The sequence below is a fragment of the Hevea brasiliensis genome, unplaced genomic scaffold (genome assembly GCF_030052815.1).
Source record: "Hevea brasiliensis isolate MT/VB/25A 57/8 unplaced genomic scaffold, ASM3005281v1 Scaf261, whole genome shotgun sequence".
Classification (NCBI taxonomy): Eukaryota; Viridiplantae; Streptophyta; class Magnoliopsida; order Malpighiales; family Euphorbiaceae; genus Hevea; species Hevea brasiliensis.
This window is the reverse complement of record NW_026614764.1, coordinates 31-17,410: the sequence shown is the minus strand read 5'-3', so window position 1 is coordinate 17,410 and position 17,380 is coordinate 31. Positions and strand designations below refer to the sequence as shown.

General features: G+C 35.3%; 3 protein-coding genes across 4 annotated transcripts; all 3 read left to right on the top strand.

The window, feature by feature from the left end:
* Positions 1-577: 577 nt before the first annotated feature.
* On the top strand, positions 578-6,307 carry LOC110658494 (probable inactive leucine-rich repeat receptor-like protein kinase At3g03770). The gene is made up of 7 exons (XM_058141897.1): positions 578-2,872; positions 2,952-3,085; positions 3,440-3,683; positions 3,878-4,089; positions 4,177-4,202; positions 5,154-5,259; positions 5,710-6,307. The coding sequence occupies exons 1-7, from the start codon at positions 1,519-1,521 to the stop codon at positions 5,932-5,934; spliced, it is 2,301 nt and encodes a 766-aa protein (XP_057997880.1). The 5' UTR covers positions 578-1,518; the 3' UTR covers positions 5,935-6,307.
* Positions 6,308-8,589: 2,282 nt separating this feature from the next.
* LOC131176863 (uncharacterized) lies at positions 8,590-10,944 on the top strand. Of its 2 annotated transcripts, none has more exons than XM_058141891.1 (3): positions 8,590-8,795; positions 9,664-10,425; positions 10,800-10,944. In XM_058141891.1, exons 2-3 carry the CDS (start codon positions 9,745-9,747, stop codon positions 10,839-10,841), a joined length of 723 nt encoding a protein of 240 aa, XP_057997874.1. In that variant the 5' UTR covers positions 8,590-8,795; positions 9,664-9,744; the 3' UTR covers positions 10,842-10,944. The 2 variants fall into 2 exon arrangements, with proteins under 2 accessions (XP_057997874.1, XP_057997875.1); XM_058141892.1 differs by lacking the exon at positions 8,590-8,795 and adding an exon at positions 9,028-9,409.
* LOC131176862 (uncharacterized) lies at positions 10,846-16,393 on the top strand. The gene is made up of 8 exons (XM_058141890.1): positions 10,846-11,065; positions 11,096-11,917; positions 12,414-12,711; positions 12,831-13,055; positions 13,434-13,607; positions 14,253-14,444; positions 15,009-15,122; positions 15,916-16,393. Exons 1-8 carry the CDS (start codon positions 11,010-11,012, stop codon positions 16,273-16,275), a joined length of 2,241 nt encoding a protein of 746 aa, XP_057997873.1. The 5' UTR covers positions 10,846-11,009; the 3' UTR covers positions 16,276-16,393.
* The last annotated feature ends 987 nt before the right edge of the window (positions 16,394-17,380 follow it).

Here is a 17,380-nt window from a genome sequence, read left to right as displayed (position 1 = left end):
CCAATATATCTAATCATATACAGAATCCAAAGCTGGTTCATCTTTACACGAAACATATGCAAATAGGGATCGAGTGACTGAGTGAGTCAGATGCCAAATCCCAAATATAAAAGAAGATTTTCAATATCCAGGATGCATTGGACAACCAACAAACATGCTTACTTGTCTAGACAAAGACAAAAAGAAACATGCAATTCTTGGTTTAATCTTTATGGCCATGGGGATCCAATTTATTAGTATTTTTAGCTTGGAACTCTCATGGGATTCTAATTTTAATGCAATCCTTCTCTTTAAGAACGTGCTTTTGCATTCAAACACAGGCTGTCTTGTGGGTAATGGGTCCGCTTTCAAGAGCTTTTTTAGCCTAAAGCCAAGTTCCAATCACTACTTGAGCACACTGAATATATAATGGATTAAATTATTTTTAACAAAATCTCCTTTAAGAATATATTGGCTGTGAAAATAAAATGTTCCAAGGGAATTTTAGGAATTGAAGAAGAAAAAATCCAGGGTTACATTAATCAAACCCAATCAATTCAAATAAAGAGGGAAACCAACCGTCCCATGTGATGGCAAATGCAGCCAATGCCACAAGAATCCCGATGAAAACCCAAAAAAACCAAACAAAACCTGCATTTTAGTTAAAGAGTGACAGAACAATGGCAAAACAAACTTGACAAAATCCTCCGTTCTCCACTTTCTCTCTGCTTCTAGCGCCTCTGCACAAAAGCCCTCAGTCGCACTCGTCTTTTCTTCTTCTTTCTCCTTAAAAATCAGACTCCATTAACGCCTCACTTGGTGTAGCAGCAAATGCTTCTCTGATCAGTGTCTGTTTGTACTGTCATTTCTTCAACTACCTCCTCCATTATGTACGCCACTTCCATTTGCTAATATCAAGCACACTCATTGTTGGCATCCATAGCAGAAATTCTTAGCTTTAAAATCTCTCGGTCCCCCTTCTTAAGGTTTTATCTTGTCTCTTCCTTTTCTTAATTGCTTCCTCTACTCTTAAGTTTTTTGCTTTCTGGGTTTGTTTGTTCTTTGCTTTTCTGAACAGAATCTTAGCTACATTCTTTGGTTCATTAATTTCACTTGTTTGTTCGTTTTCTGTTGTTCTGTCTCATGGTTCTTGACAAGCTTGCTCAACAGTTTGGCGGTTTTCCTGGAAAAGTGCTCTTTTATATATAATATATGTCGATAGAACTATTGTTTCTTGTGTTTGCCTTGTCATTTAGCTAAGATTTCAGATTCTTTCCTCAAATTTGGTTTATTAAAAGAGAAGTCAGTAACGGTTTGATGGGTGTTTAGGTACGGCCATAGCATATTTGAAGCCTAAATTTTCCTGAAGTCTCTTCTTGGGCTTGTTTGTATTCAAGGAAAACTTCACTTTTTATGTGTGGCAGAGTTCTCTTCTAATGGTTCTGCGTCTTTGTCTCTTGCATTCATTTGTCTTCTTGGGGTTTTCTTCACCTCAGTGAAAGTTACGTTCTGGTGCTTGGAATTAGTCCTCATTCCTCAATGTGGCGGTCAAACTGGTTTCTCATACTATATCTTTCATGGTCTTTATGTATCGCTAGCACCCACGAGTTACAAACCCATCCGCCTCAACTTCTTCTACAGCTGAGGAAGCATTTGGAGTACCCTTCACAATTGGATATATGGGGAAGTTACAACGGAGACATCTGCAACCTGTCTTCAACTTTACATATGAGCGTCGTTTGCGAGGACAATTTTATTATTGAGCTAAAAATTAAGGGAGATAAGGTTGTTACGGTTAGTGAGTTCAATGGATTTGCAATTCCTAATCAGACTTTATCTGAGAGTTTCTCAATCGATTCTTTTGTTACCACACTGACAAGATTAACCAGCTTGAGGGTTGTTAGCTTAGTGTCTTTGGGGATATGGGGGCCACTTCCTGATAAGATTCATAGGCTATATTCGCTTGAAGTTTTGGACTTGAGCTCAAATTTTATGTTTGGTTCAGTTCCTCCTCAGTTATCAAGAATGGTTAAGCTTAATTCTATAACATTAGATGGGAATTATTTCAATGGATCTCTCCCCGATTGGTTGGATTCGTTGTCTAATCTCACTGTTCTGAGCTTGAGGAATAACCGGTTTAAGAGTCAGTTACCTTCATCAATATGCAGAATCACAACATTGACTGATATTGCCTTGTCTCACAATCAGCTTACTGGTAAATTGCCTGATTTGAGAACCTTAACCAGCCTGCAAATGTTGGATTTAAGAGAGAACAAGCTAGATTCTGACTTACATGCGATGCCTGAAGGGTTAATTACAATTCTCCTAAGCAATAACTCCTTCTCAGGAAACATTCCTTCTCAATTTGGTCATTTGAGTAAGCTTCAACATCTTGATTTGTCCTTAAATCATCTCAGTGGAACACCTCCATCTTCCTTATTCTCATTGCCAAATATCAGGTATTTGAACTTAGCTTCCAACATTCTCAGTGGATCCATTCCAAACAGTCTTAGTTGTGGTAGCAACCTGGGGTTTGTCGATATCTCTTCAAACAAGTTAGTCGGTGGGCTTCCCTCTTGCTTGGACGGTATGTCAAATAAGAGAGCGGTAAAATTTGGTGGGAATTGTTTATCCGTTGGTTCCCAAAATCAGCTTCAAGAGTCCTACTGTGAGACAGCCAATATAGAGTCAAAGCGATCAAGAGGTAGAATGGTAGGAATATTAGTCGCAGTCGTTACAGGAACGGTTCTTGTTTTGGTGCTTTTGGCGTTAGGGGTTCTGTTGTTGTGCAGAAGAAATCGTTCCGGAAGAAAATTTGAACAAAATATTTTTTCCAAGGTTGTGCAAGATAATTCTACTACTGGAGTTTCCTCTGAAGTTCTTGCAAATGCCAGTAAGTTTTACAATGCTTATTTCTTCTTCAGGAATGTTCAAACATTTACGAGTAACCTGTTTCTTTCTTTTCCTTTTAGGATTCATTGCTCAAGCAGCCAAGCTAGGCACACAAGGTGCCCCTGCATGCCGTGTTTTTGCCTTGGAAGAGTTGATGGAAGCCACAAACAACTTTGATTCATCAACATTTATGGGTGAAGGCTCGAATGGAAAGGTACTTCTCAAGAACTCAAACATGGTTGGAAAATTTGGTGGTCAGGTATTTATTATTGCACTTGTTATCATGAGTTGCACATAGCACCTAGTTTTGGACTTTCATCCGGTTCTGAAGTTCACCTTCTTTTTCTCTGCCTTATAGTTTTGTAAATTAAAATAAATAAAGCGTTATGTTACTGCAAGTGTCAATATGCTAGAACTAACATCTCTAAAATAAGTTTTCTTGTCAGGCACCTTTTGCTTTATTCAATTATCAGTTGGAATAATAGTTGAGGCAATTTTTTTATCAACACAAATTTTAGTGTCCATCTCCCATGGCATCCTCATTTCAATCTATTCCTTTTTATGTCAGATGTACAGAGGCAGGTTGGAGAATGGAACCTATGTTGCTATACGGTCTCTGACTTCGTTGAAGAAACATTCCATTCAAAATCTTAAACTTCGTCTGGATTTACTTTCAAAGCTTCATCATCCACACTTGGTTGGTCTGGTGGGTTACTGCATTGACAACAGTGGACAAGATGATTCTGTTGGAATCAAAGTCTTCCTTATCTATGAATATGTGTCTAATGGAAATTATCATGCCTATCTGTCAGGTCAGTTTCTGAGGAGCACAGAATCAAAATATGTTGATAGTTGCAAACATTCTTTGTTGCTATAAATGTGCATGTATTTGTGCGTTTGAGGGAGAGAGATGGTTCTTAAGGATTCACAACCTTTAATTCTGCTCTAGTCTGTCTGTCTGTCTCTCTTTTTGATTTATTGGTTTGGTTGCATGGTCTACATGCAGAAACTTGCCCAGAGAAATTCCTTAAGTGGTCAGACAGACTGGTGATTGTTATTGGTGTTGCCAAGGCAGTGCATTTTCTACATACTGGGGTGATTCCTGGTACTTTTAACAATCGACTGAAGACAAATAACATATTGCTTGATGAGCATCGAATTGGAAAACTGAGTGACTATGGCCTGGCTGTAATCACAGATGAAATTGAAAAAATTGAGGTATTCTGACAGCTAATGATATTAACCATTAAAATTCGCACTAGTGCTTCCAAGTGACCATTCTAATGGCTTTAATATGTGCTGTAGGTAAAGGGAGAGGCCCCAAAATCACGGTATGGATTTTTCTTTGGTTAACTTTTATGAGAAGTTTTTAGTAGAATGCACAAAAAAAGTGGTTTTCACATCATTTTTTAAGATTAGAAAGTTTGTTTGCTGGGTCCTAAGGTCCTTAGAACTAATTGTCATTATTCTACATAAGCCATAGGTAGAAATTCTAAAAAGAGTGAATTACAAGCGGACAGCAAATGGATAAGTTCTGCTCCGTTTGACATTGAGTTTCAAGATCAAAAAAGCCTTTTTAAAAAAAAGCATAATTTTAGATGTTTTATTATTTTAGTATTGTTATTGTTAGAACATATCAAATTTAATTTTTAATTAATTTTTAATACTCTCTAACTAACATATTTAAGAAATTGCTTTTCTTAACAGTGGTTTTAACGGTAATGCCAAACAGACCACGTCTATAAGCAGAGAAAACGAACGCGTAATGAAATTTCTATGGTTGATAGGCATTCTTAAATTTATCACCATGGCAACAAGTGATTCATTCTAATATTGCCACCATCATTGTTGATGTTGTTGGTTCCCTCACTCCTTACATTCATCATATCTAGGATTTGTGCCACTGACGCTGTTACCTAGTTCAGTACTTCTGACGACCTCCAAATGACACCATTGGTGCCTTGCCACTGCCAGCAACCTAGTATCATTATCACAATACTCACTCTAGCTGAACTGTTTATTGTTCCACCATTGCTTCTTTTGAATTATTTCTCATAATTCATAGTTGTTATATTCGCTGCTATGTACCCAGTAGGGTAGCTTTATCTTCTCAGAGACAAGAACAACCAGGATAATAGCTAAAGATGATCAAGCTAGCAAAACTTGTAAATGCTTAGGTCAAATAAGAATTAATAATTACAAAGTGTTTTAAGATTCCTTAACTGTTATCATGCTGTTATAACCTGTTTAATAGTTTTTTGCATCCTTTTCTGCTGATATAGGACAAACTTAGAGGATGATGTTTACAACTTTGGGTTTATACTACTCGAATCGCTTGTTGGTCCTATAGTAACAGGGAAAGGAGAAGCATTTCTACTGAATGAAATGGTATGCTAAAAAGCTCTTACACATTTGAATATCCAATTTGTGAACATTGTCAATCTGTGGCATTTCTGGTTCTTAAACTATTTCTCTTATAACTCTTATAATCCAGCTTAGTGTTAAGTTCTAGACTACTCTCTATTTTCCATTTCTCTGAAGTTTCTTACATCCAAAACAGCCCCTTAAACAAATTTCCTGGACAATTCAGTTTTCTTTCTCATTAAAAATGCACATTGAGATTTAAAAAAAAAAAAAATTTCTCTCTCAAATTCAACTTTATTATTACAGATATCTCAAATTGGATCATTGTTATCCTCTCTTCCATATTAACTGGGATTCATGAAAATGCTACAAACTCTCTCTAAAATGAATATAAAAGATCACATAACTTATTTTATTACATATTTATTTAGCTTGGGATAGTATACCTCTGACTCCTGGTGCCATGAATTGCAGGCATCCTTTGGCAGCCAGGATGGTCGAAGACGTATTGTGGACCCAATTGTTTTAACCACATGCTCACAGGAGTCATTATCAATTGTGGTTTCTATCACAAGCAAATGCCTATCTCCGGAGCCTTCAACTCGTCCTTCTTTTGAGGATGTTCTCTGGAACTTACAGTATGCATCTCAAGTCCAGGCTGCAGCTGATTCCGATCAAAAATCAGATTCCACATCATAGTCATAATTTTACAAGCAGATTATAAAACTCCAGCAAAAATCTTGATTAGGAAATTAATCCTGCGTGAGAGGGCATTATAAGCACCTGAGGTAGGCATAAGTTTGGGTAGCTTTATCAGATTGAATTTGACATTATATTAAAATTTGATAAATTTTCATTTGAAATACAAACCTAGGAAAAAAGAAATGTCGTCCATTATGTAATTTGTAAATCATCCTTCAGAACTTGTACACAAGCTCAGCCATACTGTTATGTCATATGGAGTATACAGGTCATAAGAAACAACCAGTTTTCTTGTGTCTTTAAGTGAAAAGCTTTTGATTTAACCTAGCAGAAGCCTTCATTGTTTCATCATTGGAGGTGAATTGTTCTTGAACTTGCTTTCAGATGCATACAAAGATCTCAAACCTTGGTGGTTTCTGACACGAGATTTCTTTACCTTTCCCTGCAAAGTAATGGGTCGCCATTAGAGAACTGTGTCTCACATGCTTCATTTTGCCCTATCAATTTGCTCTAGCTAACCAAAGCCCATCATCCCACTCACTTACTGGGGCCTAAATGAGTGGAAAATGAATGAAATCCTAAATGGGACCTCTCTGTATTTTAGAGGCAAACAATACATATAAAGCACAGGTGGGCTAGTGGTTGAAACTGAAGTTTAAGGTTTCCCCTTCAAGCACAAGTCTTTCTGGAAGATGGGATCAAGCATGTAGGATTTTAGAAACATTATTTATGATGGCTGTTGTTGATAGGTGTCAAAAGAAGACCTCTCTGAAGCTTTAAAAATATTAAAGTATAAAATTTTAAAAGTACATTCTTTAAATTATATAATATTATTATAAATGCTTGCACATAATAAATAATAATTCAATTTCTTATAATACTTAAATTTATTAATTGCTATAAAAAAATAAATTATCCATAATTATAATAAGAATAAAATTATTATTACATGCAAATTAATTTAATTGAGGATAATCAATTTTGGTTACCATTTTTTTTTCTCATGTAACTTAAAATTTTGTTTACCATCTTATTTTGTACATTATATTATGTGAATATTAAATTAACAAATTTTATTTAATTTCTTATTTTTTTGGTATATTACTAATATTTTGTGAAAATATAATTTCAAAATTTTATTTTTTTTACGTGTACAAATTAATACAAATTTTTATGTGAGCATATATGGGTGTTGTCTCAGAATGCTAATTAAGCTAACATCCTTCATGCATGACGCTTCCCATTAATTGGTATCCAAACCTCTTCCATAATTTAGTTTATTAGTACAATTTTCTAGTAATTTAAATTGCACAATACCTATATATGTTCAAAATTTAATACTTTAAAAATATAAAATTAATATCTTTTTAAAATAATTACAATATAATTTTTCATTAATAAATACGGCTAAAATTTCAAACTTTAAATTTTTTTTAATTTATAAAACTAACATATTTTTAAAAAAATTATATTATATATTTTCATTAGCATTTTTATGAGAGTTACCCTACACACCATTTTAATTAGCATTTTTGTTTTAATATTATATTTTGACTTGTATTAATTCACATCATTTTTTAATAAATTTAATTATACAATACACTTGTATGAAAAAAAAATCTCTTGAAATCCTACCTGAAAATAAAAATACATTAAAATATACAGTTACCAAATCTGGAGTTGTCCCAGAATATTAATAAAATTTACAGCCTCTGATCATCTCATGGATGGAGACATTTCAACTCTCTCTTTCTCTATTATTGAAAAACCATCTTTTGGTTTCGATTTCCCATTAACAACGTTATCAAGAACAATGAAAATCATATGTAAGCCCTAAGAATATCTAAAGATGTAAGCGTACTGTATCTTTTCATGGCGGATGGTGCAATTTGGTGACGGGATAAGCCACTCTCAACCTCCTCCTCCTCCTTTCTTAGCTTATATGAAACCAATTGATTACAATAAAATCAATTAATTTGACTCTTCAAGAGAATAATAAAAACCTATTAAAAATATTTGAATATATTGTTTGAGCTTTCTGATCTGAGCCCAAATTTGCAGTCCAAATCCTAGACCCAGAAAAAAACGGCTCTTTCTCGCCACCCCGGTCTGTGCTGATGGTGCAGCGTGGGCTCCACTTTCGACCTATAAGGCGATGACAAAGCGAGAGCAAATGGTGACGCCCGGCACAATAGCGTCGACGAATATAGCCAACCGAGCCGGAAAAGGACGCAACAATTGTAAAATCCACGCTCGCTAAAAACACGTGATGGGGGGTCTGTTCGAGACGAGTTAGGAACTCTACTTATCTCAGCCATAACCCATAAGTACCCAAACGGTAACCACGTGGGCCCCGAGTTCAACCGGCAGCTAAGCTGTCCCACACCCAGCCATTTAATGATTGGAAGGTGCATTCACGTTCTAAGAATGCGAGTAGTATTTTCACCTCTGACGGATTAAATAATGTTGCTAATTTAAATTATCGTGTGGGGAACCGATTCCGTCGAGGCATGGCTCGTCGTTCTCAAAACAACCACAGAAACGACAAAATTCCTGCCAAAACGAAACCGTATTGTCAGCGAATTTTTTTCCTTGGAAACACGCACTTTTTGACGTAAATCTGCTATTGCCTTTATTTATTTTATTTTTTCTATTTTTATTATTACAAGACATTCACTCTTGCTTGCTCGCTCACTCACTCACTCACTTACTCACGGGGCTCTTTCTGACGCCCACAGACTTTCTCTGTCTCACAGATACTAAAAATCTCGTTTATTTTCTTCACTGAAAACAGAAAATCCGAAACGGAACATCTCATTTCTTGCATTTCTCCGATTTCTCGGCCTCTAGTTTCGGAGGTAAAAAACAGAGAAGAATGGTCTCGTTTGATGTTTGCTATGTGAAGTGGAGGTTTTGTATTAATGTGTTGGTTTTTGTTAATTTTTGATGGGCTGCATTATATTATCTCTGCTAGTTCAAGATCCAAGTTTTGCCTTTTATGCATAAAATTTCGTTAGCTTAATCAAGATCTAGTGAAATCCGATTCCAAGTAACTGAGAAACTTGCTGCCGGCACTTCTGTTTTCTTTTTTCAGTAGATTTTCTGTTCTATTGTTCTTTACATTTGTGTTTAAGGAGCTTAAAGTCATGTACTTGCTTTAGCCCTTTTTCTTTCATGTATTGTTTGAAGAGCTTACACGGTAGCTATCTTCTTGGTTACTGTGTACCATGCTATGATGTTTGCTGCTTTCTAGAATGTAAAGGCATTTATTACTCTGCTTGCCTTTTCCCTTTTTCGCAACAAAAGTCTGCTGTCTAGATTAGTTACTTCTAGGTGTGGATTTTATCTTTAATGAGTCCATAGTGTTGGCTTAACCTCATGTTTCAGCTGTTTGGTTGCTGAGAAATGCAGGGAAAGGGAAGATGAACGAAGTTTCAGTGTTATTTTATTTTTGGGTTTTGAATGAAATAAGGTAAGTAGTTGTGCAGAGCTTAGTTTGAAGTGGGATTTGTCATTTTCTCTGTTATAATTTATTGTCATTTGAAGTTCTGGAGACTTTTCTTTCACATTTTTCAGTAATCAAATGAAGAAACCTATTTTACTTTACACCTTGAAACATTGCGGTGTTTGATTCTGATTTTGCCATCTATTTGTTAGATTTTTAGTTCTGATTCAAGTTTTCTATAGTGAATTTACGTGCATGTGGATTTTGCTTGTGGACTGCAGGAATTTATATGCCTAGTAATTCAGTATCCACATACACGTTGATACGGTTTACTTTTGGTGGAATACAAGTTCTACTCCAAAATGGTTCTAGGTGTAAACGCAAAGAACAGGAAAGGTGCCTCAGTTCATGTGGATTATCTAATCCGCATCCTGGAGATTAAGCCTTGGCCCCCATCTCAGTCTCTGAGATCCCTTCGTTCGGTCCTGATTCAGTGGGAAAATGGTGGTCGCAACTCTGGCTCTACTGACACTGTTGTTCCCTTGCTTGGCTCAATCGTTGGTGAGGGGAAAATTGAATTCAACGAGTCTTTTAGATTACCTGTGACTTTGATAAGGGAAATGTCTAGCAGAGGAAAGGATGCTGATTCATTCCAGAAGAATTGCTTAGAATTCAACTTGTGTGAACCTCGAAGGGATAAGATCCAGTTGCTGGCAACTGCTGTAATAGACTTGGCAGATTATGGTGTTGTCAAGGACACCCTAAGTGTAAATGCTCCAATGAGCAGTAATAGGAGCTTTAGGAACACATCTCAGCCGGTTTTGTATATCAAAATCCAGCCATTTGATAAGGATCACACCAGCTCCTCATCAAAGGACAGCCTATTGAAAGGAGTTTCACCGGACAAGAATGGTGGTAAATCAGTTTCAGCATTTATGAATGGAGAATATGCTGAGGAAGCTGAGGTTGCCTCCTTCACTGATGATGACGTCTCCTCACATTCATCTCTAACCAATGGGGGTTTGCGTCCTCAAAATGAAGAGGTATTTGTTCTCTTGTTTCCTTCTAATCCTCTGTCCAAAGCAATTTTCCACTTTGGTTCTACTGTTACTACCAACTTGGTCTTTATCAACTTTCTATTAAAGTGGCTATTGTCTCATTGGATTCATAGTCATCAGAGTGGTGTTGTCTGGAAGATTGCCAGATGAACCACACTAGAATTGCCAGATGAATTATTGGATGATGTCCAGACAAAATCCTATGATATTGCTTTTTTACAATATTTAATGCAATCGAGTCTTTGCCATACGATTTACCTGTCAGAAACGAAATGGGGAACAATCTCTTGCAGACAACCATCCTTATAAATTAGTTTGATTGGTAATAGGTCAGCTAATCCTTACAATTTGAATTGCAGAATGGACTGGACAGACAAACAAGTGGTGGAGTTGTTAACTAGGAGAAGGATATTGCTCCAAAATTGGGCATTGAAAAACATATTGCACCGCAAGAAAATCCAAAGGAGAGTTCATCTTGCTCGTCTTCTGTAGATTTATCTTCTGATTCTGGGAGCCCAGTAAATGCTCATGCTTCTTTGTTGAGCTCTCCTGACTATAGTTTACAGTCAATGCCAGAAACTGAAGTTGTCCATAGTGTTCATTCTTCTTCTTCTTCTTCTTCTTCTTCTTCTTCTTCTTCTTCTTCGTCTTCTTCAGCCTTCAATTATGCAAGTAAAGAGGAAGAGGCCAACATCAACATGACAAGCAATGGCCAGTATGATTTTGTTCAGGAGGTTGATGAAAAGGACCCCAACAGCTCAATAGAAACTAGAGGTGATGCTCACCAGATGAGAATTGGAAAAAATACCCTGGAAAGGACTGTAACCAATGATGAGGTTTATAGTTCTATGGAGGACATGAATGGTCAAGATCTAGAAGAAAAGGGTCATTTCTCAGAAGATGAACTGATTGATACATTTTCACAAAATGGTACTAGAAATGAAGGCTCACTTGGGACTGATACTCTTTCTTCAAGTGGAGATATTGAAATGAAAGGAAATATCCTCAAAATTGAAAGATTAAAGCATGTGAAATCTGTTCGATCATCATCAGACTCATCTAGGAGTAATGGATTAATTAGCAGAAACCAAGACAGTGAAGTGAAGGAAGTCGGTGCCTCAGGAGATCTGCAGAACACTGCAGGATGCTTCAAAGTCGATGAAAGAAAAAATGCTAAGGTTTACCAACAAGATACAAGAACAACCATTTTAAATGCCAAAATCCAGCAATTGGAACAAAAAATGAAAATGCTCGAGGGAGAGCTGAGAGAAGCTGCTGGAATTGAGGCTGCTCTTTATTCAGTTGTTGCTGAGCATGGAAGTTCCATGAGTAAGGTACATGCTCCAGCACGGCGCCTTTCTAGGCTATATCTTCATGCTTGTAAGGAAAGTTTTCAACAAAGGAGAGCCAGTGCAGCTAGAAGTGCTGTTTCAGGACTAGTTCTGGTTGCAAAGGCATGTGGGAATGATGTCCCTAGGTATACTAAATTACCTGCATTTCTGGACATTTTTCATTATGTTGCTGTCATCCATTTCAATTTGAGTTCAAAGGTATGTGAAATGGAGTTTCTGTACAATGAAAGAATCTGCATTGCAAACACTAAATTTCTTCCTCTTGTGCAACACCACCACACACCCACACAAACCCACACCCCACCACACACCCCACCCCCACCTCTTTCTTTTCTCCTCTTACAACCTTATACCTTTCTCCTGCCCTTCCAAATAAAATTCAGCACAATTAGATTGATACATTATGCAATTTTAAAATTATATTGTTTGAAATTGTCTCTGTATTTGTCCAATGGTGCAAAAAATTTGGTCTGTTTGATAGAACAAATTTTTTTTTTGGTGGATTCATGTTTCTGTAGCTCCACCATCATGCGGTATAACATGTAATTATGTCTTCATTTCCATTTAAGGGTAAAAATTTTCTTCTAAAATCATGTATTTTTCCTTTATAAATAACTCCAGGTTGACATTTTGGCTATCAAACTCTGTTGTGTTGAGAGCAATTATAAGCCAGGTAATAGGTGACAGAGAGCTATCACTTTCTGGTAAAAGGAATATAGAGATGAATGACGGTGGAAAGGGGAACAAGATGATGCCATCTTCGCTAGAATGGATGCAGTCATCTTCTGGCAGAAAGGAAAATAAGAGTGTTATTTGTGGAGATTTAGGTGACTGGGAGGATCCACATGAATTTGTATCTGCGCTGGAAAAAGTTGAAGCTTGGATCTTTTCCCGAATTGTTGAGTCTATATGGTGGCAGGTCTCACTTTGATTCTTTTTCTCTAGTTATCTTTTTTGCTTAAGTTACTAAATATGTTAAAATTGAATCACTGTATTGAATATTTTTTAAAATAATTTTTCTTCCTGTTTCTGTTCCAGAGTCTTACCCCACACATGCAATCTGCTGCTACAAAAGCAATTGATAGATACATTTGTTATGGCTCAAAGAAAAACCTTGGAAGAACATCAAGTTCAGGTGATCAAGATCAAGAAAACCTTTCATTAGAACTTTGGAAGAAGGTGTTCAACGATGCCTGTGAGAGACTTTGTCCTCTTAGAGGTGGTGGGCATGAGTGTGGCTGTTTGCCTGGGTTGGCCAGACTGGTAAATCTATAAACTCTTCAAGTTTTCTACCTCCTTTCCAACTCTGTGTAATGATGGGATTGTGATGTTGGAAATTGTGTCATCTCTCAATGTACATATCAATGTGCCTCAGATTTGAAAAAATGATAGCATAGAAATCTGTACTACAAAATTTAATCAACGCAATGTACAACATTGCTTTTGTCTTGGAAGTGCTAGCAGTAGGAAAAATAGTCTTATTTGAAAACCAAGAATGTTCAACTGTCAAACTTGGTGATTTTTCTTTGCATATTGGTGACTGCATTTATTCAGATTGATTGACGTAGTTTAACAATGTTCTGTCTAATTATGTTTGCTTTGCTTTAAACAATATGCCATTATTATTTTTTTTTAATCTAGATAATGGAGCAATGCGTGGCTAGATTAGATGTGGCAATGTTTAATGCCATTCTTCGTGAATCTGCTGATGACATCCCAACTGATCCATTGTCTGACCCTATCAATGATTCAAAGGTTCTTCCTATTCCAGCTGGCAAATCAAGCTTTGGGGCTGGAGCACAATTGAAAAATGCGGTGAGAAATGCAATTCCTATATAACCCAATACCTGTAGTCTATATATATATATATATATATATATATATATATATATATATATTTTTTTTTTTTTTTTTGGTTTTTCCACTTATGGTCTGGACTATACTCAAGCCAGTTTAATTGCACCAAGACAGTTAATGATCATGTGTTACATATGTCAGCTGATGTTTATTTTCCCCTAGATTTAAAGTTCTCTTTTCTTTTAAAGTTCCCCTTGACTTGAAAACCTGCATTTCAGTCTTTTGCGCCTTGCTGGCTTTTATTTTTATGATTGAATGTTCTCTATTTTGTTTATTTGAGGAAAAAAAAGAGGAAATGAGTATGAAATACTACTTGTAAGATTCACAAATGCTATATTGGACTGGACTTGTCTGTTTGGTAACCATTTATCTTTTCAAGTAGTTGTCAATTACATCATTTGGAAGTAGACATTTTCTATTCATGGGAGTTCAATTTGTTTGACAGACAGTTTTAAGATTCATTACCTGTATCCTATTATTATTTATATTTTCTGGCATTTCTTAAAAACTCCTAAAAGCAAGCTAGTGAATGTGCTGATATTAAAGTAACAGTGATTGCATTTACTAAATCTAAAAGTAGTTTTCCTTGTGTTTTCATATCAGATTGGCAACTGGTCTAGATGGCTGACTGACTTATTTGGCATGGATGATGACTCACTTGAAGAGGACAATGACAGGGATGAGAATGATGAGAGACAGGACATATCCTTCAAATCTTTCCATCTCCTTAATGCCTTGAGCGATCTCATGATGCTTCCCAAGGACATGCTCTTGAGCAGGTCCATAAGAAAAGAGGTTTGACACTCATTTTGACCCTTCCCAAAAAAAAAAAAAAGAAAAGAAAAGAACTTCGCTCGATTAATACAGCAGGCCTTTCAACGACAATAATGGTAATAACGTAAATATATGTTATATAAAATTCAGTAAACCATATAAAAAATGATAGAAAATGCAAACCTAATTTCCTTGTGATATTATGATAATATATAATACCCACCAATTGAAGTCAAACAGGTATAAAACTATTGTTTTTCAATTGCTTGATCATTGGTCCAGATTAGGAGTGCCTTTTATGCCCTAGCTTAGCGTGTTAATTTTCTTTGTGGCCTCAGCGAAAAAGTCATGTGTGTGGCATGTGCTGTATCTTTTGTATGGATATACAGTACACCTTTAGCTGAAAAGTTATTTTAATATTTCATTTGTTCTTAGATGTTGTGAATTCATATCTAATATCATGAGGTTACCATTGTAAAAATAATGCAAGTAATGAAATATACATATAAAAAAAAAAACCTTTATGAGGGGGGACTAGAACTTTGCAATCCTTATTTACTGAGTGTATTTTTCATTTTTTTGAAGGTATGCCCTACATTTGGAGCTCCATTAATCAAGAGGGTTCTTGACAATTTTGTCACAGATGAGTTTTGCCCCGAACCTATTCCTGACATTGTGCTTGAAGCCCTAGAGTCTGAGGTTGGTGATTTTCTAAATTCATCTGCATTATTTTGCTTCTGTACTTTCTTGTAGTTATCAATTTGGATTTATTCCTGGAGTTAAACAAAAACCATTTAACATGAGCGTGTACTAGGGGTGCTTTTGCATATTCAAATGATACAATTATTTTATATGATTTCATCTTTTACAATCCTAAAATGGGAATAGACCAAAAGCATCTTTTGGTCTCTAGGTTTTTTACGAAAAGTCACTTGACACTCTCGCCTTTAGTTAAATTTCATATGATGCTTGAACTTTGTAAAAGTGTAACCTATTAAACTCCTGAACTTTATAAAAGTGTAACGAAAAGTCAAAGCATATGCAATTCATGTTTGCGTGTTCACCAATTGCATGGCTTAAATAGTTACACTTATGTAAAATTCAGATGTCAAATGAGATTCAACTAAAGGTGAGGGTGCCAAGTGAGTTTTTAGTTAAAGGTCAAGGATCAAAGGAGGCTTTCCAACTATAGAAATATCCAACCTTTTTTATGAAGTCTCCATCGGTTAGAGCCTTTATAGCATCTTAAAAGAACTGATGGACCCAATCCTGATCTAAATTCTACTCAGGTTAGGTTGGGTTGGTTCCAATGATGGGTCTGCTTTCAGTCAACTAGCAAAAGGCAAACTGACCTTCAATTGGTTCTGGTTTGAGGGCAGCTTGAACTAACCCAGGTCAAGTTGCACCCTAGATTTTGAATGTCCTTGGTTGAAGAATTAACCCAACATGTGGTTGAAGATCATAACAAAATATGGCTTTTATCTTGGTTTAGGTTCCTTACGAGGCTGGGGAGGAGTCTGTCACAACCATACCATATATTGCAGCTCCACCATTTTATTTACCACCTTCAGCAGCATCAGTTGCTGACATTATTGGAGAGTCTGGAAGTCGATTGCAGCTGAGACGAAGTGGCTCATTGCTCAGAAAGTCACACACCAGCGATGATGAGCTTGATGAATTGAATTCACCTATGGCTTCAATTTTTCTTGTCGGCTCTCAAACTTCACCTGCTCCAACAAAGCTTGGCTGGAAATCAAAGGAAATGGGAAATCAAAATTCCATTAGATATGAACTTCTTAGGGAAGTATGGATCAACAGTGAACATGTAAATTCCCAAGTACATTACATGTAGATGATGCTTCACCTTGATTTATCATGTGTTGCACATCTACAGTCAAGCTTTGGGATTGTCTTGTTGATGTACAAAAGATATCATTTTCTAGTAGCATAAATGCATAATATATTATTAATATATTAATTCTTGCAAAATGTATAAATTCCATAAAAAATTATTATATGATTTGATGTTTTTAAATTTGAGAAATATACTAATTTATTTCCAAATTAGTGAATCAACTAAGCCTCTCTTTTGTACATTTTATATCTAGCCAAGTGGCACATTGCAACTGGGATGTGTGGTTCTTGTTCTTGGTTTGCCTCGTAACAAAAACCAAATCAAACCAAAATTTCTATATGATTTTGATTTGAATTTTTAATGTTTCAATTTCAATTCGATTTAGTACGTTCTCAATTTGAGTTTCAATTTTTGAAAATATTTTATATAATTATTTTCATTAAAAGTCATATTTAAATTATCATTTAAGTTTTAAAGTCAATTATTAATATATAATATAGCATATATTATATATTTTAGTTATTTTCTAGTTATATAATTTTTAAATACATATGTAATTTAAAATTAAATATATTATATAATATAACATTATAAATATATCATATAACATTTTTTAATTATTTTTTAATTATACATATATATATATATTAAATTTAATTACATATAAATATATAATTATATTAAGTGTATAATAAATATTTTAAAAAATTATAGAAAATATTTACATAAAATCAAATTTTGATTTGATTTTAATTTGAAATGACTTTAATACTATTTCAATTTAATTTTTAGTGAATAACTAAACCAAATCAGAGCAGTTAAATAAGGTCAGTGTTCTTTAGTTTGGATTGAAACCCATAACCATGCCAAGATGTACTGCATCCTAGATAATTATGACTCAAATAATATTGTTAAATAACTCCTTAGACTTTTGAAAATTTGCAAAATAAAAATAAATACTTTAGGTATAATTTTTTAACATGGTGTCTCCGCTCGATGGATTAGCAATGTACTCTGAAGATTTCCACAGGTAAATTAAAGATGGGTGCCTGGCAACCACATTCTCTAAAACAAAACGAATGGTAAAGGATAGACAACATGC